The 21,985-nt window shown below is 39.2% G+C and overlaps 1 protein-coding gene across 4 annotated transcripts in view; it reads left to right on the forward strand.

Moving 5' to 3' along the window:
• The window catches only part of DOCK4 (dedicator of cytokinesis 4), a 474,663-nt gene that overhangs the window by 248,401 nt on the left and 204,277 nt on the right, over nt 1-21,985 (forward strand). For all 4 annotated transcript variants that reach the window (XM_045166403.1, XM_045166401.1, XM_045166404.1 and 1 more), the window contains exons 11-12: nt 3,800-3,932; nt 8,311-8,399. In XM_045166403.1, the coding sequence (XP_045022338.1) occupies nt 3,800-3,932; nt 8,311-8,399 (222 nt within the window). The remainder of the gene's footprint in view (nt 1-3,799; nt 3,933-8,310; nt 8,400-21,985) is intronic.

Raw genomic sequence — 21,985 nt, forward strand, 5'->3', positions numbered from 1 at the left:
TTTGCTGCATTTCATTTTGTTTTATTGGACTTTCTAAAAATATTGGATTCATACACTTGGTATTTGTCTACTCAAATTCTAATTTCTGTTAACAGCATACATTAAACTTTTAGGAGCTGGATTTTCTACACATTTATGAAAACTTTACACCAACTGGCATTTCCCAAAGTGTGGAAGGCTGCAGAACATTATTACACAAGGTGCTAGAAGAAAAAGACTATGGAAAATTGAATGCTGTATATGTATTTTTTACTTGTATAATTTCATCAGCTTATTAAAGAGTTTTGAGAAATCCTACAGGGAAGAATAAAATTGCTTCTCTAACTTTATTGACCCTAGCTCTCTCCAGATTTGATTTGACTGTGGAAACACTTAATATAATGTAACACTTACTAACCTCTTGCAGAACACACTTTCAGTGTTCTATGATGCCCTTGCATATCAAAGCCAAAATATGGTCACTAGGTTTACGCATGTAAGACCTCTAAAAGCAGGCATTTTATGGCAGAGGAAATACATGGTGGAACCTAAGTCATTTCTCTAGGAAAGCTAACCAACTGATACTGAGAACTGGCTTCTCCTTCCTCACTGTTACACGACTTGCTGAGGAAAACTTTTGCAGAATAGTGATATCTCACCATGCAGTCCCGCATGGTGATTTTTTTTTTTTATGGTTTTTTATTTTATACACACGATGACCCCATTTTGCATTGAGAGAGACTATAAAACGTTGTTTCAACAAAGATTTTCTAAGCATTTTTTCCTCATAAAAGTCTGTTCTGAAAAACCCATTTAATTTTATCTTCTTTTCATATTTGAGGGGCAGTAGAAATAAATAAATAAGTAAACTGTCTTTGGTTTTGTTTTAATTTTCTTTTTATACATGAGTATGGGGTGTAGAAATTGGAAAAAGTCTTTAAAACTGGCAAAGTTGTAATGTATGTTTCTGTGTGTTTATGAGATAGAGCCTCTGTTTGTGCCCAGGATGGCAGGGGTGCAGTTTATGGAATTCTTTTTGGTCTTTAAAAAATTTATTCAAATTTGTCACAGCAATTGTTAATGTAAAATGTGATTTTGGATATCTTCATGTAAACATGGATACAATTTGAACATAATCTTCTACAAGGTTGAGATAAAAAGTAAACCACTTTAGCTTTCAGAACTTTTAGAAAAGTATCTACAGGCTTTTGGTGGTAGAAAATGATCACATGTCTTGCTTGCCCATGGGCTGGGTATCTCTGTCCTTCACTCCCAGGATACCGCTGAGGAAACGACTGCATAATATTACCCATCACTGGGCTGCCTTTCAAATACCTGGCATTTGATTAGTGGCTGTATATTTTACTAAGCTATTTATGATCATTAAGTCATCAGAATGAATGTTGAATCCTAAATTACCTACCTTCCTTCCCTAAGCTTTGATCGAATTAATTCTATATTGACATTACTGCAAAAACTTGCCTGATGATCAGTCCAGTAATAATGAAGGTAAGAAACTCAGAAAAGTTAAGATTTAATCTGCTTCAGTGAAATAAAGGAGTGGAAGATCCTTGTCTATCAGGGGCAAGTAGAAAAATTATTCTAAAAAGAGTAAGAACTTTTTCTAGATTATTCCTTGTATAGACTTAATAAGAAAAGGGCGCACTGACCTGCACTGGCTGCCGAGAGCTGGAGTAACAGCACCTGCCCTGGAATTTGAGGCCTCGTCTTTGATCGGAAAGAAGGGGAGGAAATAAAGATAAATAGTTTCCCCACACTAGATTCATAAATAACTGCATGATTTCTATTTAGCAGTGATTGGTTCAACTTGCAACAAAACAGATAATGGCCATTCATAACTATAAAGGGCAGGCCTGAACAGAAATACTTATATTGCTTATTTATCAGCCCAACAAACTTAGTTGGTCTTTTACCACATTTGTTTATACCCACTACACAAGTTTTCATAATTTTAGGTATATTTATCCCTTTTTTATCATGAACAATCATTATAGGCTTTCACCATAAAACTTAAGCATCTCTAATGTATTTTCTACCATAGGGAATACCCATTCCTCCTACCAGTATATTTGTAATTATTGAAACTATTTGCATATTACCCAACCAGAAGCCCTAGCTATATGACTAACAGCTAACAGCTAATATTACAGCTGGACACCTCCTAATTCATGTAATTGGAGGAACAACCTTTGCCCTAATAATTGTTAGTCCTACTACAGCCTGCATTACATTTATTGTCCTTGCTTTGCTTACTATTCTTGAATTCCCAGTTGTCAGGTTTACGAACTCACCCTGCTAATAAGCCTGTACCTACGTGAGCCCCTGTGCTGCCTGTATGTGCTCTCAGTTGTAGCTGACTCTGCAACCCCATGGACTGCAGCCCGCCAGGCTCCTCTGCCCATGGGAGTCTCCAGGCAAGAATACTGGAGTGGGTTGCCATTTCCTCCTCCTGGGGATCTTTCCGACCCAGGGATCGTACCCACATTTCTTGCGTCTCCTACATTAGCAGGTGAATTCTTTACCACTGCACCACCTGGGAAACCCTGTACCTATATGGTAATACCTAATGACTCTCCAAACCCATGCATGTCACATAGTAAACACCGGCCCCTGATCTCAGAGGAGTCCTCTCAACTCTCTTTATAGTGTTGAGTCTAGTACATGATTTCATTGTAAATCAGCATTCTTATTATCCTTAGGCCTGTTAATCAATATATTAGTAATATATCAATAAAAATGAAACATCATCCAAGAAAGTACATTCCAAGGCTGTCATACATTAATTATTCAAAAGGGACTTCAAAAGGGAAAAATCCTTTTCATTATTTCGGAAGTCCTCTTCTTTTTTTTGTTTTTTTTTTCTGTGGTTTTTACCACCATTAAGTGGTATTCCAGCTTCTATTTATAAATATTACTCTGAAGTTGATATATCAGAGGGGCAATTTTCCTTTATTACTGAAGAATGAAAGCCAAATTGAATACTGCCATTCCTTCCTATTTTTCTATTTAACATTGGATTTGGAAAGTACTAGAGCCATGCAGACATGCTGTAGGAGGACTTCAGTCAGATGGAAACAACGTACAGATCTGTTCCCTAGCATCTGGAAACAGACTGGCAGACTTTTTTCATTATTTCTCCTCCCGTTAACTTGTTATGTTACAGCTCCAGTGTGCTTTTTGCTTTCAGTTTTCAAAATAACCCGTTGGTAATTAAATGCAACAATAAATTAAAACAGTATCTCAACCACAGATTTTGAAATGCCTAACAATTTAAACAAGTAGAAACCATGTCAGAGATAAAAAAGGATCCCTGGAGATCTCAGCCTGCATACTGAGTCGGGAAAACATGCTCATTTGCTCACCTGTGCTTACTTGCTATACCGTCACGTAATCTCAAATCACTTCTTTTCAGAGGTGAAATGTTTGAAATCACTTTTTGAAATATGGAGAATCTTACAAGTAGAAAATGAAATAGGCACCCCTACTGCCTTTTTGGATGCGATTCTCCTGGGGTGCCTTCATGAATGCTTCGGTAAGGGTACCCACACCTGGGCTCAGCTTCAGTCTTCATGTTTTATAGGTAACAGCCAATGGCCAGAGTTTGCACTGCATGCCCAGGGTCACACAACTATGTGGTCTGAGGGGAGAGTTCAGAATGGAGGCAACGGTTGCTCCAAATCTGTGTCTTTACCACCACCCATTACATTTCATATGGCTTATGTTAAAGCTGTATGTGTCTCGTCTTAAGCTGGATTAATCAAATGGCTCCTTGAACGAGGTGTGCTTTTTAATTGAACAGGTCGAATGGGGGCAGGAGAAAAAAAGAATGCCTGCAGTGTCCAGTACCGGCGACCCTTTGGCTGTGCAGTTCTTAGCATTGCTGACCTGCTGACTGGAGAGACGAAAGATGACCTCATTCTGAAAGTGTACATGTAAGAAGCTTGCACATGATGTGGGCTGGGGTGGGCATGGGGGTACATGGGGATCTTATGTGGTGAATCCTGCTTTCTGTGGGTAATGGAAGAGCCAGGGATGCACAGAGTTTAAGCCATTCCTCAAAAACTTAATCATCTCTAGGCCTACTACAATTGAGCCTACAAATCGTCATTTGCCTTTCGGAGGATTATGAAATTGAGAACCAAAAAGAATAGATAGCTTACCCACTGGATGGACCATCCCCTGCATAGAATACCTCCCAAGAATTTAAAACCTGTTATATCTTTACCCTCAGAAAGTTCATTTGTTCTTGGAAAATGGAAATAGTTTTTAACATAAATTAATTATAATTAAGAAAAAGGAAGTTCAGATTGGGTGATTCCCCTCTTACTTTATGTATTATTAGTTTATTATGTGGTGGCTTCGTCGCTAAGTCATATCTGATGCTTTGCAACCCCATGGACTATATTCCGCCAGGGTCCTCTGTCCATGAGATTTCCCAGGCAAGAATACTGGAGTGGGTTGCCATTTCCTCCTTCAGGGGATCTTCTCAAAAATGGAACCCAGGTCTCCTGCATAGCAGGAGGATTCTTTACTGACTGAGTCACCAGGGAAGCCCATTTGTGGGCTTCCCTAACAAAGCACCATAAACAGGGAGGCTTAAGCCAGACATTTATGGTCTCACTGTAATGGAAGCCACAGTTCCCAGATCGCAGTGTTGGCTATGCTGATTCTTTCTGAGGGCCGTGAGGGGGATTCTGTTCCCTGCTTCTCTCTCCCGGTTTCTGATGTCCTGTAGATGCATGACCTGATGTATGCCTTCATCATACATGACTTTCTCCAGGTGTGTGTATCTGTTTCTGTAAGCACATTTCCCCTTTTTATATGGGCCTAGTTAGTTATACTGGGTTAGGACCCACCCTAAACAGCCTAATTTTAACTTGATTATCTGTGTAAAAACCCTATTTCCAAATAAGATCCTCAGAACGTGGTTTATGCATCTTTTGAGGGTCAGTGGCAGCAGATACAGTTCAGTTTGAACATTCCACGAAGAAAATCCACTTAATGTACTCCACATCCTAAGTTTTTAAAAAGGCACATGGTTTTCGATTGCCCCTCCCTGAGCACCTGCCCACAGGTCTGACAATGGAGGGATGACGCACAGTGACATCCTCAGAGCAGATGCACTGGGGGATGGGGGATCTGGGATCCGCATTCCTGATTTGAGGACCACACTGCTGACCTCCTCTGTGAGTGAGCTTGCTTTTGTTATCTGTTCCGGCTGTTGCAGTGTGTGCCAATGGTTTTTCCATATGTGGAGGGGACCCACGTGGCCCACTACCTGTGGGACGTATACCTCAGGTTGCTTTTTGGACAACAGCTGCAGGATTTCTTGGATTTATCCATCTTCTACCCGGAGGCCCTGGGACCTGCACCACATGTTTGCTGATCAGTTGACAAAGATTCACTTACAGGCTGTGGTTTAGGACTAGAAACTCTCTTTGTCTCTTCTAAGAGTGATAAAATCTGTGACCTTGATATTAAACTTGAAAACTTTTGGTGATACTACTGGGTAGTAAAGCATGCTGCTCTTTTATCCCATCAGTTCAGTCAGTTCAGTTCAGTCATTCAGTCGTGTCTGACTCTTTGCGACCCCATGAATTGCAGCACGCCAGGCCTCCCTGTCCATTACCAACCCCCAGAGTTCACTCAAACTCATGTCCATCGAGTCAGTGATGCCTGCCAGCCCATGGTGGAGCTTAAATCCAGTATAATCCCCTTTCTAAATTTTACTGGTGATTGTGAAACATAGTTTAATTGCAACAATACTAATGATAATAGCCACCATTTACTTTGTGCTTACTGTGTGCAAGGAACCATGTTAATAAGCACTTTGCATGTGTCATGTCACTTTATTTTCATGACAAACTCATGAAGCAGACGCTGTTGGCTTTGTTTTCCACATAAGGGGACAGAGAGGCTAAATAGCACCCCAAATCACCTGACTAATCAGAACAGGAACCAGCTGTGAAGTCAGGACTGCCTAACTCAGAACCTGAGCTCTCATGTTACCAGGTCGTACGTTTCAGGGTGTTATTTCACACCACCGTCTAGTGATGTGACAATGATGCTGTTAGGTGACCTTGCTTTTTAAGAAAAACTAAAATTTCTCACAAATTCAATCTCTTTGTTTCTTTGAGTGATCTTTCTAGGTATGCATAGGAAATGTTAGATTTATCTTGTCAGTGGGAAAACTGGGGGACCTGGAGTTGCTTGCATCCCTCTTGATTATGCAACCAGCCAAGGAAGACCCATGAATTCCAGTTCTGTGGGAGATACTCATTCTCCTAAAATTAAGTTGTACTGCTCTTTGTAGTTATTGTCTGTTTTTTCATAAATATCAAATAAGGTTTGGGGTTATTCTTGATGCAAGAGAGATCCCTTAAAAATTACAGATCAGCAGTTTATGAATCCATTCCAGGATGAAAGCTAGGCAGTCAAAACAGTTATTGTAGATGAAAAAGAAGCTAGACTTTATTAAAACATTTTAGAGGAGTGACTGTTAGAAACAATTTGGAAGAAATTTCTATTTGTTAAGGTGACCAAATCCTTAGACCAAACTGGAACTCAAACAGAGAATAGCAAGAAATACCTCGTCTGAGCCTGGAAGATACTTCAGTCACATACTTTAGGAGCTTTTATTTTATTTGGAGTTTTGTAGGTTAAAAGCATGAATTCTAGAGTCCCTTAACTATTTAATAGGAAGCAAGCTATCTTTCTTCCTTCCCCACTGAGCTGAACTAAGAAAACTAGGAGCAAGGGCTACTAAGTGGCAATTTGGTATCTTATAGCTGGACAAGTGGAATGGTTTTATTTCACCTTAATTTTCCAGCCTTCTCAGTGTCAGTGTGGAGAAGGCAATGGCACCCCACTCCAGTACTCCTGCCTGGAAAATCCCATGGACGGAGGAGCCTGGTAGGCTGCAGTCCATGGGGTCGCTAAGAGTCGGACACGACTGAGCAACTTCACTTTCACTTTTCACTTTCCTGCGTTGGAGAAGGAAATGGCAACCCACTCCAGTGTTCTTGCCTGGAGAATCCCAGGGACGGGTGGGCTGCCGTCTATGGGGTCGCACAGAGTCGGACACGACTGAAGCGACTTAGCAGCAGCAGCAGCAGCAGCAGCAGCAGCGTCAGTGCTCTTATTTGCTATCCTACCATTAACTGGTTCAAAAATAGCCTCCATCCAGTTCATCCTGGAAAAGCTTATGGCGGTGAAATAAATAAATATGTAAGCACATTGTGAATTATTGGCTACAGATGAGATCACAAGGAGGAAGTCACTATAGGGTGGACTATTTTGATTGATAGTTATAGAATCTTTGATTGTCAGGACCCTTGGGAGGGAGCCTTTGTTGCTAGTGAAAGATAGTAGTGAATTTACAAACACATTCAGATGAGGGAGGGTCTCCCCAGCCTAACTGGGGCAGTCTCAGCAGTAAGAATAGAGCAGACCCAGATATAACAAATCATCAGGAGTAACAGTCAGAGGGATATCCATTCAGTCATTCATGTAGCCAGTATTTTCTTTAAGCACCTACAGTGTTCAAAGTACTGAGGGGAACACAGGTATCTACCAGTCCCAGATCCAGTTCTCAAGAATCTTCAGAGTCTCCTAGGTGAACTCTAGCATGAGCTGGTGAAAGACAAGAGCTGAAAGACTAAGGTCAGATGGCTGTCAGAGTGAGAGATGGAGAAACGCCTTTTGGCCTAGAAGTAGAAAGTCTGGAAGAGTTACCTTAATTACCCTTCAGTAAATCCCACCAGGTTTTTGCCAGTGCAGGTTGTGTTAACCTCAGTTGCATTTTGATGCTAGCCAACTTGGTCATGATATAATAGGTGGAGATTCAATAACGAGAAATAACATTTACTGAGTGTTTACTTTATGCAGGGATTATCCTAAACCCAAGCTTGTTCAGTGTTCTAGTATATTACCCCCATTTCACAAACGAACAGATCAAGGCACAGAATAAGTAACTCACCCAAAGAACATAGCTCAGTTAATAGTGAGGATCCAAATCCAGGGAGTCAGGATCTTAGCCTATACTTCCTTCCACTGCATGCATTGTTCTCTGAGCTTCTCATAACCTGAATTGTTCATCTCAGGCACTTCATGAAGTAGTTGGTCATGCATTACCAGATACGGTCATTCCTGCCTATCTTGGGGCAGCTAAGCCAAGCCATGTTCTCTGTGTTGAGAACTGCAGGGAGGTTTAAGGAAGTACATTATAGTGGTTATATGAAAAGGGGCAGGTGTGTAGGAAAGTCACCTCATGCGTCATCAAAGCTTAACAGAGTGGCCATGATTTCACAGGTGTAATACAGAGAGTGAGTGGTACCAAATCCACGAGAATATCATCAAGAAGTTGAATGCACGTTATAATTTGACTGGCTCCAATGCAGGTGAGTATATGGGTCTGTCTGACTCCCTACACTTTTCATTTAGGTTGCTTTGTTTTATTTGTCTGTAAAGAAGAAAATTTTCAGCCCTTTGTTTTTCTCTCTACTCACTCCCTAAAAGTGCTCGGTCAACATGCTGGTATATCGCCTTATTCTATGATAGGTTTATAGCTATAACTCTAAAAGATATATTCTTTTCTGGTTTGAGTCAAGGTAGAGTATCTGAGTTTTTTCTCTAGTCTTGGGATCTCCAGGTTGTTGCTGATTGCTGAAAACCAAATGACAAATATGCGTCGATTCATGACAGTTGTGTGGAATGGGTTTGATGAACAGAAATTTTTGTCAATAAGGTCCAAGAAAAACATGCTTCTCTGCCTATAGCTGTAGTATTATATAGAGAAAAGCATATACATGCTATCCGGCAGGAACTGTAATATAATATAGCATTATAAATTATATATAATACAAGTAGTTTAAATCACTGAGTGGTTTAAATCACTCAGTTGTGTCCGACTCTTTGAGACCCCATGGACTGTACAGTTCATGGAATTCTCCAGCCCAGAATACTGAAGTGGGTAATGTTTACTTTCTCCAGGGGATCTTCCCAATCCAGGAATCGAACCAGGGTCTCCTGCATTGCAGGCAGATTATTTACCAGCTGAGCTACCAGAGAAGCATATATCAGGTGGCGCATACTCTTACACTAGTAATATACTAGACTTACACTATAGCATATGTAGGTTGTATACTATATTGAATGACATCTTTAAGTTTGATCAGTTATACAAAAACATGGTGAATATTATTCCTGTCCCACCTTCAAACCCACGTTGAAGCAGAATAAACTATGAAGTTGTGTGCCTTAATTAAATAAACTTCTAAATCAACTGGTATTTGAACTGAATGCATTGCTTTTTATGGCTGATCTTTAAAGTACCCTGAATATAGATGGTTGTGTTATAGTCCAACTTGCCTGGCAATTAAAAGAACCTGAATTTAAATTTAGACCACCTTTTCTTCAGACCTGTGTACATCTCACCAGGCCAAGTGAAAACGTTAGTCACTCAGTTGTGTCCAATTCTTTGCAATCCCATGGACTGTAGCCCACCAGGCTCCTGTGTCCATGAAATTGTCCAGGCAAGATTACTAGAGTGGGTTGCCATTCCGTTCTCCAGGGGATCATCCTGATCCCGGGATCGAACATAGGTCTCTCGCATTGCAGGCAGATTCTACTGTTGCTCAGACAATAAAGAATCTGTCTACAGTGCAGGAGACCCTGCAGGGTTTGATCCCTGGGTCGGGAAGATCCCTTGGGGAAGGGAACGGTTACCCACTGCAGTATTCTTGCCTGGAGAATCCCATGAACAGAGGACCCTTTGCATATGACGATCCCACATCACCAGCCCAAAACAACCCACAAAGTAACTGCAGACAGAATCTCTGTGGTTTGGTCACTTGAGAGCCATAAATATTCGCAGCTAATTCATGTGGCAGCACTTCAGTCTGTAAAGAATGGTGAGGTCAGTTTTCTCTTCAGTTTCCCAAGAGCAAAGGAGGGAACTTGGCTTCCTTTGATCCGCACAAAATCTTCCATCTACCACTAAATAAACAAAATACTTGCACTTGCTATTAAAGGTCTCTGAAGGACCAGGAGATTTTAGTCGTGAATATAACTTGAAATAAGAAGAATACCTCAGAAACTGCTGTGTACACTTGTCTTCAATTTTTCTGTGAAAGAATTGAAATAGCACTTATTGTGTAAAGACCAAGCGATTTATTTTAAATGTACTTTCAGTAAGATGGTAGGCCTAGTGTTTTTTTTAAAACTTTTCTTGCCAAATTCATTGACAAACTTCTAACCAAATTCATTACTTGTGACAGACTTTTTGGTATTTCTTGATGCCATGGATTATTGTTTATCATTAAATATATTTTGTACCTGTGCTGTCCACCTTGATAGGTACCAGCCACCTGTGGCTATTGAGCCTTAGACATGAGGTTGGTATAGCACTGGGATTGAAGTGTGAGCATGCATGCTCAGTCGATTAGTTGTGTCCGACTCTTTGCGACCCTATGGACTGTAGCCCGCCAGGCTCCTGTGTCCATGAGATTTTTGTAGCATGAATACTGGATTGGGTTGCCGTTTCCTTCTCCAGGGGATCTTCCTGACCCAGGGATTGAACCCGTGTCTCCTGGGTCTCCTGCACTGCAGGCGATTTCTTTACTGCTGAGCCACTGGGGATGTCATTAAAGTGTGTAGTGCTTGTAAAATACATACTTGATTTTGAAGACTTGATACATATATAATGAATATGAAACAGCCCTTTAATAATTTTTACATTGATTATATGTTCAAAGGTAACATTGTGGATATATTGGTCTAAACATAGTATATTACAAAAGTTAATTTTGTTTCTATTTTTTAAGTGGTTACTAGCCCCATAGGTGGCTCATATTCATAGTTCTATTAGGCAGTGCTGCTCTAGACTCGATTTAAAGAATTTCCTTTTTGAGCTCTTTTGATGCCTCACATTCATTATGCCTTACTCCTTTGCTTCTGCCCACTAACTTTGGGTGGAGAAGTTTGTAGCCATTGTGTATCTTTTTCTTTCTCTCCCAGAGTCCCATTACTTTTAATTTGCTTGCATTTTCCTCCTATGTGAATAAAGAAATATAAAACTAACCCTGACCTGATTTTTCCCATGTAGTCCCTTCCCTCCTTACGATCACAGATGCAGTGTTGACTAAGCAAAGTGTGTTGATCTGTTCCAATATACTTGTTTCCAAACTCCTTGTCAACTCCCAGGTCTTTGCTCTTTCCAGTGTGCCTTACAATTCTTCTGTTGTTGGATCCTTTGAATTTATCATTGTCCTGACTGAAGTGATGCTCAGTGGGTGTTACCTGTTGTGTTTACATCCATTGTACTGAAATGAAAAACTACTTGTTGCATCTTTGGAAAGAGTAAAAGAAACCATTTTACCATACAACCCTGCCTAGCAGGGTTTCTCTGCTTTGGCAGAATCAATCCTGCATTTTGCCCCCTGTCTTGATGCTGAGATTCCTAGATAGCTGAATATATACTCTTCAGGCTTGGCTTTAGCTGCAAAGCCCTGCCTGCCCTCCTATCCTTACAGCCCACTCCTCGCCTTCCCCCTCCTTTCAAGCCTGAGTCCCAGCCAGCTGTACCCAGCCAGCATCAATTCACCTTCTATTCCTTTGGTCTCCTTCTGGTCCCTTCTAGCTCTCTCACAGCAAAGGCAATCCCAGCCCTAAGCCTTGTCATGCCAAAATACTGCTGCAGAGAGAAAAAGCTCAGACAGAAACTTTTAAAAATTAGTAAATGAACTCTTTACTCTTTCTTTCCATTTAAGTTTCCACTCTTCTTGTAGAGTGAAACATTGTTCTGTTGTCACCTGTCTTGAGGGAAGGCAATTATAAAAATAATGGATAAAGTTTTAGGAGCTGTTTGGCTTTACTATTGAAAGGGAGGCATCTGATAGCGTACTTAAGGGGGAAACAAGAGTATAGGAAATTGAAGTTGGAAATTGGGATGCCTCATGATTAAATTATCACAGTGAAATGTTGACTTTTTCTCCTTGGACCATGGAGTAGTTGATTAAATGGAAGCAGTGCAGTCAAATGTTTTCAAGAGAATTAAATTCACTCAATAAAGTGTTGTTTTAGTCCCTGCTTTCCTCCTGCTGTTCCTTGGTCATTATACTAAAAAGAGAAAAAAAGAATAACTTTGAAATTAGTTTTAGAATCAAATTCTACCACCTAATTTTCAGGCCTTTTATGCTTCATTGATGTGCTTCTATCTTTTGGAGTTGTAATCTTGTCTATTTAGTAGGTAAAAGGAGTTGTCTAGATAACTAGGTTTTTTCTCCCCCTCTAACCTAAGACCTGTGTTGCTAAGGTACATTAACCACTATCTTTATTGGGTTTAGAAACTGGAAGAAAATCTCAGGTGATCCATTTAACTTTTAAAGGTAAAAATATAATTGAATTAACATGTCTGTATGGTTAGATTTAGTTCATTGTAGTAATTCAAAATTTCCAAAGTTGTACTCTGCGAGAATTTTTAAATCCAAAAATCATATTGTGAGAATTTGAACTTCTAAAAATAGTCATTAGAATTAGCCTGGTTGAAGTTTGTTGAGCAAATGGTTATTATTAACGTCACCTCTGATAGACATTAGGAGTTGAATTCTAGGAATGTGAAATAAGACTGAGCCAATATGATTTCCTGAGACACATTCAGTTCTATTATTTGAAATAACTTGTGTAAAAATCCTTGGCTCCTGTTCAGTATGTCCTAAGAGAAATGTCAGAATCTTTTCATATTATCTATGTGTTTATGAAATCCTATTTCCTGTAGTTTGTACATGTAACTTACAACTAGAAGAAATCATATTTGCTAATCAGGTCAGTTTTACAATCTGCTTTTTCCCTTAGCCAGATAAGCACTGTGATTGCATTCCTGCCGGTTATACATTTTAATCCCCACAGAAGGTGAAACTCCTTCAGAATTACCTAGATAAGAAGCCCACTTACTTGTACAAGGAGGGCACTTTAATTCTGTGCAGAAAGTAAATGGTGTTCTTCATTTAACTGAGGTGAAAGGAGGCTTTTGAGAGAGTTAGACTGTATCTGGGGGAGTTGAGCATCCTGTCCTCACATAGACAGGTAGTTGTTTAATTCAATAGTATTGAACTGGTGTAATTCTTAAAGATTGTGTCAGTACTCCTGACTTTTAAACACTGCACTTAGAAACTTTGCTTTCTAATATTGTTTAAAGAAAACTGGTACTCATTGGCACCACCTATTGGCTAGACATATAGTATATGACCTTTTGGCTCACTTTTGGAATTTCCTAATTATTAAACGAAGGCACCCCTGGGGGCTCAGGGGTAAAAGAATCTGCCTGTAATGCAGGAGATTCGAGAGACCTAGGTTCGATCCCTGGGTCTAAATGATCCCTTGGAGGAGGAAATGGCAACCCACTCCACTATTCTTTCTGGGAATATTCCATGGGTAGAGGAGCCTGGCAGGATACAGCCCGTTAAGTTCACAGAGAGTCAGACATTACTGAGCTCACACACACAAGTATTAAATCATGCTTTATTTTTATTCTTTTTGAGTTTTTAGCTTTGAAATAATTTTGCTTTCAGAAAAGTTTTAAGAATAGTGCAACAAATATGTAACTTCTCAAAGTTTAACATTTCGCTATATTTGCATTATCCTTCTCTTGCTTTATTTCTCGCTACACATGCACACACACACAGGCACTTTATTCATATATATATATTTGTGTGTTATATATATATATATATATTTGTGTGTATCTTATATAGTCTCTCTCTATAGATAGTAATTTGCTATTACTGAATTGGTGTAATTCTTAAGGATTGAATTAATGCCCCTGATGTTTATACATACACACATATACATGTATATGTACATGCATATATATCACACTTACATATGTTTTTTCCCACCTGAACTGTTTCAGAACAAATTATAGGAATTGTTCCTCTTTATCTCTACTTACGCAGAACATGGCAACATAACCACAGTACAGTAATCAAAATCAGAAAGTGAACATTGATACAATTGTCTTACCTAATCTGTAGATCTTATTCAGATTTTGACAATTTTCTCAATGTCCTTTATAACAAAAGGAACTCAGGCTGTATTGCATGCAGTTGTCATATCTTTTTAGATTCCTTTAAGCCATTTTCTTTTCATGACAGTGAAGAAAAAAGATAGAGTTCAAAATATATTAAAATATGCTTCTCTGGTGGCTTAGTTGGTAAAGAGTCTGCCTGCAGTGCAGGATGCCTGTCAGGAAGATCCCCTGGAGAAGGGTATGGCAACCCACTCCAGTATTCTTGCCTGGAGAATCCCACGGATAGAGGAGCCTGGCGGACTACAGTCCATGGGGTCACAGGAGTAGGACATGACTTAGTGACCAAACCTACCTACTGAAGGTATTTGTAAAACTTCATGTAGTACTTAAAAAAAACACAAACACAAACTCAAATTATAAGGTAATGGAAGTAGTGATTAGAGCTTTGTTTTATTGTCTAAATTACTTATATTTTGCCAATTTAGATATTTCTGTTCAGTCACTCAGTCATGTCCAAATTTGCAACCCCATGAACTGCAGCATGCCAGGTTTCCCTGTCCTTCTCTATTTTCTAGAGTTTGCTTAAACTCATGTCCCTTGAATCAATGATGCCATCCAACCATCTTACCTTCTTTACTGCATAGGAAAAAATACACAACATAGAAAAAAATGTAGTTTATAACAAGTATTTCAATAAATTAAATACATCAGATATTACATACACTCATTTATGCCATGCTCTATATATACTTTTAAAAAGTTGTTTTTATCCAGTGGCTTACTGTGTGCTTTGAAAAAATTACCAATAAGTAGTAATAGTTACAATACAAAGCAGATAAACAACCTTTTATCCGTTAACCTAATCCTCAGTGTTTGCCTTTAAAAATAAGTATGGAAACTTTAAGGTGAAAGTTCTTTGTTAAAAAATGTTAATTCCCTCTGAAAAGTCTCATCCACTCCTACAATTATAGCTTCCACTATATGCCAATGGTCTTTGTCTTTCATTTCTGGTCAATAAATTTCTTTTCTGGTTAAGACTTGATGAAACTAAACAATTCCAGATGTTGCTTATATGCCTTAGTTTGATATTCCATGACTTATTATGTGTTATTTCAATCATATTTTCTCAATAACTGTTAGCCATGGGCTAACCACTTCTTTAAGAAAAACATAAAAGCCTTCCCAATACTTGGAAATAGCAGATCTGTGGGCTAGCAGTTAAAATCACGAGATTTTGTACCCATATTTCTCATACCTTTTACCTGTTAGGAAGTCAGCATCCCAATGGATAGTGTTACTATGCAGATATATCAGGGTAATGATTTTTTGAAGGTCAGCCTGTTGTTCCTCCTCCTTTAGAGTTGCATCCTTTACGACTTAAATCCTGGAGAAGGAAATGGCTACCCACTCCAGTATTCTTGCCTGGAGAATCCAATGGACAGAGGAGCCTGGTGGGCTACAGTCCACGGGTTCACAAAGAGTCAGACACGACTGAGCGACTAACACACACACACCAGACTTAAAATACGTCAACAAAAAATTAATTCATAGTAATCTAAAAGAGAAATGATGATGTTGTATGGCAGAAACAAGCACAATATTATAAAATAATGATCTTCTAATTAATAATAAATTAAAGAAACAGACTATGTCATACTACCAAAAAAATGGAAAATTTTCTTTGGGCCAACCTGAGAATTGTAACCCAGGAGACCATCTCTCATAGAGCTCTGAGACCTGTCTGAAGAAGTAAAGGTTGGGGGATGGAGGGAACAGTGTACATGTGATCTAGACAAAGGGGTATATGCAATCAAACATCTTTGTAGAAGGTTACTGCCACTCTTGAGGTATAGATACCTTAGTTATTGGTGCTTTTCTAAGTATGGGAAGATGCAGGAAACTGGGTTCACAAAATTTTCTCCTGAAAATAATCTGTGAGGACCAGTTCTGCCAGTCTTCCCCGAGCACAAGTACCTCATCCTGATCTTTGCCCTGTACTGTAAGTCAAGAGTTGCAGTCACTTGATTCTTATGTAACTGGATGATGGGTACCATGCTTTATTTTTTTCCCTTTCAGTCTTAATTTTGAGCAAGGTTTTGGAGGCATTTTATGACCAATTTGTCCTATTGAGCTAGGAATGCTCATTCCCAGGACAGGCAAGGCTTTTGTTATTGGGCCACTCAGTGTGCTATTTCTGGACTAAGTCCTGTTCACAGTAACCAAAACTTCTCAGCCACCTGCCTTATTACTCTCTTATGCTCTAGGGAATGGTTCCTTCTTGTTGTTTGTTCTGGTATCTAGATTATACTCTTAAAATCATTGGTCTTAATGGGATTATATATTTGGTCAGTTGTTTCAAGTCTCCTAATTATTAGCTCAGTCATCCACTTGGTGATCAAGAAATAATAATCTTGTAAAATAGGGAAAATACAAGTTGTATGTGTGCTCAGTCGCTTCAGTCGTGTCTGACTTTGCAACCCTATGGACTGTAGTCCGCCAGGCTCCTCTGTCCGTGGATTCTCCAGGCAAGAACACTGGAGTGGGTTGCCATGCCTTTCTCCAGGGGTTCTTCCCAACTCAGGGATTGAACCCTAGTCTCCTGTGTCTCCTGCATTGCAGGCAGATTCTTTACCCACTGAGCTACCTGGGAGGCCCAACAAGTAGTATAGCTAGTAACATTAATCAGGTCATAAGTGAGTATTTACACTAAGAATTTCAATTAGGTTCAGCCCAGATTATCTGAGTGGTCTGTTCTGCACCAGTTGCTGTCTTTAAAAGAAATGGTATATTGGCACTGTACATAAAGTTGACATATAAGGTGAGTGGTTGGTACCTTACAGGATTAAGAAGGATTACAGGATTAAGAATGTTATCTTCCAAGGAGTTACATGACTGGCACTGCAAGAAGAAAAACTGATCTAATTTATGGTTGATCGGGTGTTTCTGCCATTGGGGAGGTTTGATTAATACATTGTAATACAGATGCACAAGGCATGCAGGAGGGGAGAAAGGCCCAAAAAGGCATAGAAAAATTTTATATTTAAAATTTTCTTGTCTTGCCTTGAAATACGAATTTTTATTTCATCAGACAGTTTATACCTATTGCTGTTAGCTTCCTTATTCACAAATTGAATAATACAAGCTGAAAGTCAGAAATCAAGATATGACCCTTTAGAAAGAGGAGTGATTTTTTTTTTTTATTGTTTACTTTATATGGCTTTGAAAGTGTATCTGAAAGAGGAGATTTGAGCTTTGCAGCATTAAAGACATAAGTGTCTAGTTTTCAGTATGGAAACATTAAAGAATATGTGTCCTTCGGGTAATGTGGTCTTGCTGGTGGGAGGCTTTGAGCAGCTCAGCGTCCTCAGTCATGCAGTGAACACACATTTCAGAGGGCCTGCAGTGCTGTCATGGCTCCCATTTTAATTCTTCATCTAACCTTGTCCAAGCTATGGTTTATCCAGTGGTCCGGTATGGATGTGAGAGTTGGACTATAAAGAAAGCTGAATGCCAAAGAATTGATGCTTTTGAACTGTGGTGTTGGAGAAGACTCTTGAGAGTCCCTTGGACTGTGAGGAGATACAACCAATCCATCCTAAAGGAAATCTGTCCTGAATATTCATTGGAAGGACTGATGCTGAGGCTGAAACTCTAATACTTTGGCCACCTCATGTGAAGAACGGACTCATTTGAAAAGACCCTGATGCTAGGAGGGATTGAAGGCAGGAGGAGAAGGGGGTGACAGAGGATGCGATGGTTGGATGGCATCACCAACTCAATGGACATGAGTTTGAGTTAACTCCAGGAGTTGGTGATGGACAGGGAGGCCTGGCGTGCTGCAGTCCACGGGGTCACAAAGTCAGACATGACTGAGCGACTGAACTGAACTGAACTGAACCTGGTCCATTTCTACACTCTAATCTCCTCCTAATGCTTCTTGGTTTTCCTCAGCTGACTCACTTTCCAACAGTGTTGCCTCACGGGACACCACTCCTAGCAGACATTTGGCTTCCTTTCTTCCCTGTGTTCCAGAGGCCCTGAGACTCTGTGGCTGACTTAGCTGTGTGAACACCTCGCCGGATCCTGTCAGGGTTTTACTGCTTGATGCAACCAGGATGTATCCCTGAAAGTTATGCTTCTGGTGTTTTATTTTAAAAGTCAATTTACTAACTTATAGACACAACATAAAATACTGTAGGATCCAAAGCAAAACTCAGATGATGGATTTTGTAAATTAAGCACAAAGAAGGGAATAGAAGTGAAAATTCTTGCTCTGATAATAATGAGGTCTTAGGATTTCAGAAATTAATAGATTTTACTGAAGGTGAATTTATGGAAGGATCTAATGATAATCACCTTTAGGAAGTTTTTCTGACACCAGATGATGTTAGTAATTATCATTCATGTTGAGAAATCCTGACAATTAGATTTTACCCTTTGGCCCCTGCCTACCAAACACAAAGTATGCAAGTACTGTCAAGAAATAATGTTTTCAGAGTCTTGCCCCAGAATGGCAGCATAAGGCGCTGCATGGACTCACTCCAAACTATAACTAGTAATAATCATATTTTTAAAAAAGCATTAAAGTCTGAAAATTTTCTTGAGCACATACAGCAAATGAAGAAATACTTACTGAAGAATAAAATTTAATACTTAATTTAAAAAATTAAAACAAAAGTAAACAAATGGGACATAATTAAACTTAAAAGCTTTTACACAACAAAGGAAACTATAAACAAGGTGAAAACCCTCAGAATATGAGAAAATACTTTTAAATGAAGCAACTAACAAGAAATTAATTTTTAAAAGACACAAACAACACATGCAGCTCAATATCAAAAAAATAAACAACCCAGTTAAAAGTGGATGGAAGACCTAGACACTTCTCCAAAGGAAACATGCAGATGGCCAAAAAGCATATGAAAAGATGCTCAACATCACTAAGTATTAGATAAATGCAAATCAAAATACCAGTAAGAATGGCCATTAACAAAAAAAATCTACAAACAAAAATTGCTGGAGAGGGTATGGATTTTGAAAGGTACCCTGTTACACTGTTGGTAGGAATATAAACTGATAACATCCACTATGGAGAACAGTTTGGAGTTTCCTTAAAAAACTAAAAATAGAGTTACCATATGACCCAGCAATCCCACCCCTGGGCGTATACCGGGAGAAAACCATCATTCAAAACGATACATGCGCCCCAGTACTCACTGCAGCACTATTTACAATAGCCAGGACAAGGAAGCAACCTAAATGTCCATCAACAGAGAAACAGATAAAGAAGATGTGGTACGTATACACAACAGAATATTGCTCATCCATAAAAAGGAGCAAAACTGTGCCATTTGCAGAGACATGGCTGAACCTAGAGACTCAGATACAGAGTGAAGTAAATCAGAAATAGAAAAATTAATATCCTATAACATCACTTAAAAGTGGAATCCAGAAATGGTACAGATTAACTTATTTGCAAAGCTAAAATAGAGATACAGATGTAGAGAACAAATGTATGAATACCAAGGAAAGAAGGGGGTGTGGGATGAATTGGGAGATTGGAATTGACATATATACACTATTGATACTATGTATAAAATACTGGAACTTACTATAGAGCTCAGGGAACTACACAGTGCTCTGTGGTGACCTAAATGGTAAGGAAATCCAGAAAAGAGGAGATGTAGATATACGTATAGTATATCTATGATAAAAAGCTGATGTTCACATCCAGGAAGCTCAATGACTCATCAGTTTTACTCTGATAGATATACTATATGTATATCTCTTGGTTCAATTTGCTGTACAGCAAAAACTAATACAACATTGTAAAGTAACTATACTCCAATAAGAATTGCTTAAAAAAAAAGAATAATATTAAATCTTGGTGAGAACAGAGAGAGTTTGTGCCGCTTGTGTTACGGTCGACTTCTTCCCTTCCACCTGGCCTTACTCATCATGATGGAAGTTCTGCTCTGGGTGCTTTGTGGCCAAGAGGGTAGGACTGCTGCTCCTTTCAGCTCTCAGTCAAGGGATACTGTATCTTATCAAGAAGTGAAAGCCTCCAGTGTCTCTCACCTCCATTAATTGTGAGTTGCACAGGCTACATTCCTGGCAGAAGTGGCTCAGAGGTTGGGGTCTCCCTACTACCATCTGGCTGCCACTCTAAGGCAGAGGCTCTGTCCCAGACACAGAGAGTTGAGAATACTGAGGCATCAATTGCCCTTGCTCCAGCTCACTCATTGGCTGGAGATTCCACACAAGGAGACCAGAGGTTACTGCTCCAGCCTAGCTTTCGCCACATAAAGCAGGGGTGTCACTCTAAAGAATGGACTGCTGTACCCACCTCCAGTTCTGGAGCAGTGGATCATAGATTTGGCCCAGGGAAGAGGCAGTTTATAAAAAGAAGCTCTCCTGAAAGAAAATGGCTTTATTTGAAACACTCTGCAGGAATTTAAACCTATAGGAACTCTTGAAAACTGTGGACATGGGGGGGGGGGGGATTTTTTTTTCTCAGAAAAGACTGAAAGAAAAGGAACAGAACCTCAGAAAAATTCCACCAAGCTCACCAACATATAAAATGAGAGTACCAAAAGGAAAGGAGAGAGAGAAAGGAGCAGAAAACATATTAAAAATAAATATTGACAAAAAACTTTACAGATTTGATAAAAAGCTGATGTTCACGTCCAGGAAGCTCAATGACTCCTCAGTTTTACTCTTCCTCTTTCTGATCCCATTTTCCAGACAACACTAAGAATACTTTCTTAAAACACAAATTGAATCATGTTTCCTTTATTTAAAATTCTCCGATGACTTCTTGTTGCATTTGTGTTAAGTGTTAGTCGCTCAGTCATGTCTGACTCTTTGAGCCCACCAGGCTCTTCTGTCCATGGGATTTCCCAGGCAAAAAGACTGGAGTGAGTAGCCATTTCCTTCTCCAGAGGATCTTCTGGACCCAGGGACTGAACCCCAGTCTCCTGCATTGCAGGTAGACTGCCATCTCAGCCACCAGGAGGCATCCCCTTGTTGCATTTAGAATAAAAGTAATGAATCATGGCTTCCATGACTGCTGCTTATCTTCTGGTCTCCCCTGCAACCTCATTTGACTCTGCTCAGACACAGTGGCCTTCTTCCATCTTCTCCATCACCCCAAGCTCTTTTCTGTTGCAGGATCTTTACACATGCTCTTTCCTCTGTCTGGAGCACTGTCTCCCCATTTTTTGCATTGCCATTTGTTTCTCTTTCCAAGCTTGAATGTTACTCTTTCAGAAATGACTTCTAAAACCATTTATCTTTTATTATTTTTATCTCAACTTCTGGTTTGATTGCTTTATGACAATTATCACAGTTAAAAAAGAAAAATTATGGTAGGATACTCAAGAAGTTGTTAAACATGGATTAATTCTAGTAAACAGAACTCAGTAATTGAGGTAAGGAAGTACATTTCCTTCCATAACAGAACGTTTAGTACAGTTTGACATATGCATGTATTACTTAAAATTTTTTTTAATCTAGTTAAATTTTAAAATGCCCAATTCTTTAATGACTAACAAATAGCATCTATTTCATGAATGAATCAAAGACACAGTTATCAGATGTTTGCCTTAAGTTTGTTTCTTTGGTTTCCTAGTACCAAATAGGAAAACATTAAAAATAAAAAATAATTTACTGAAATCTAAGGAGGTTGCATTATCTTTTCTAGCTTTGAGATTTAAGGCCCTAATTTCAGTATCCAACCCTGCTTGTTGGACTCAAATGGTTTCAAGTTTTTTCACATTTGTAAGTAATAATGTGAAGAACATCTCCTGTATTTCAGAATATGACTTTAAAATAAAGCCTTAGAAATGGGATTATTAAGGAAGAATATGAGATTTTTGATGAATTTTGCCACATTAACAAGATAAACAGCAGCTTGGATGGTCATTTTGGAATAAAACCTGGGACAGGTTATTGAAGACA

Source organism: Bubalus bubalis, chromosome 8, assembly GCF_019923935.1.
Source record: "Bubalus bubalis isolate 160015118507 breed Murrah chromosome 8, NDDB_SH_1, whole genome shotgun sequence".
Taxonomy (NCBI): Eukaryota; Metazoa; Chordata; class Mammalia; order Artiodactyla; family Bovidae; genus Bubalus; species Bubalus bubalis.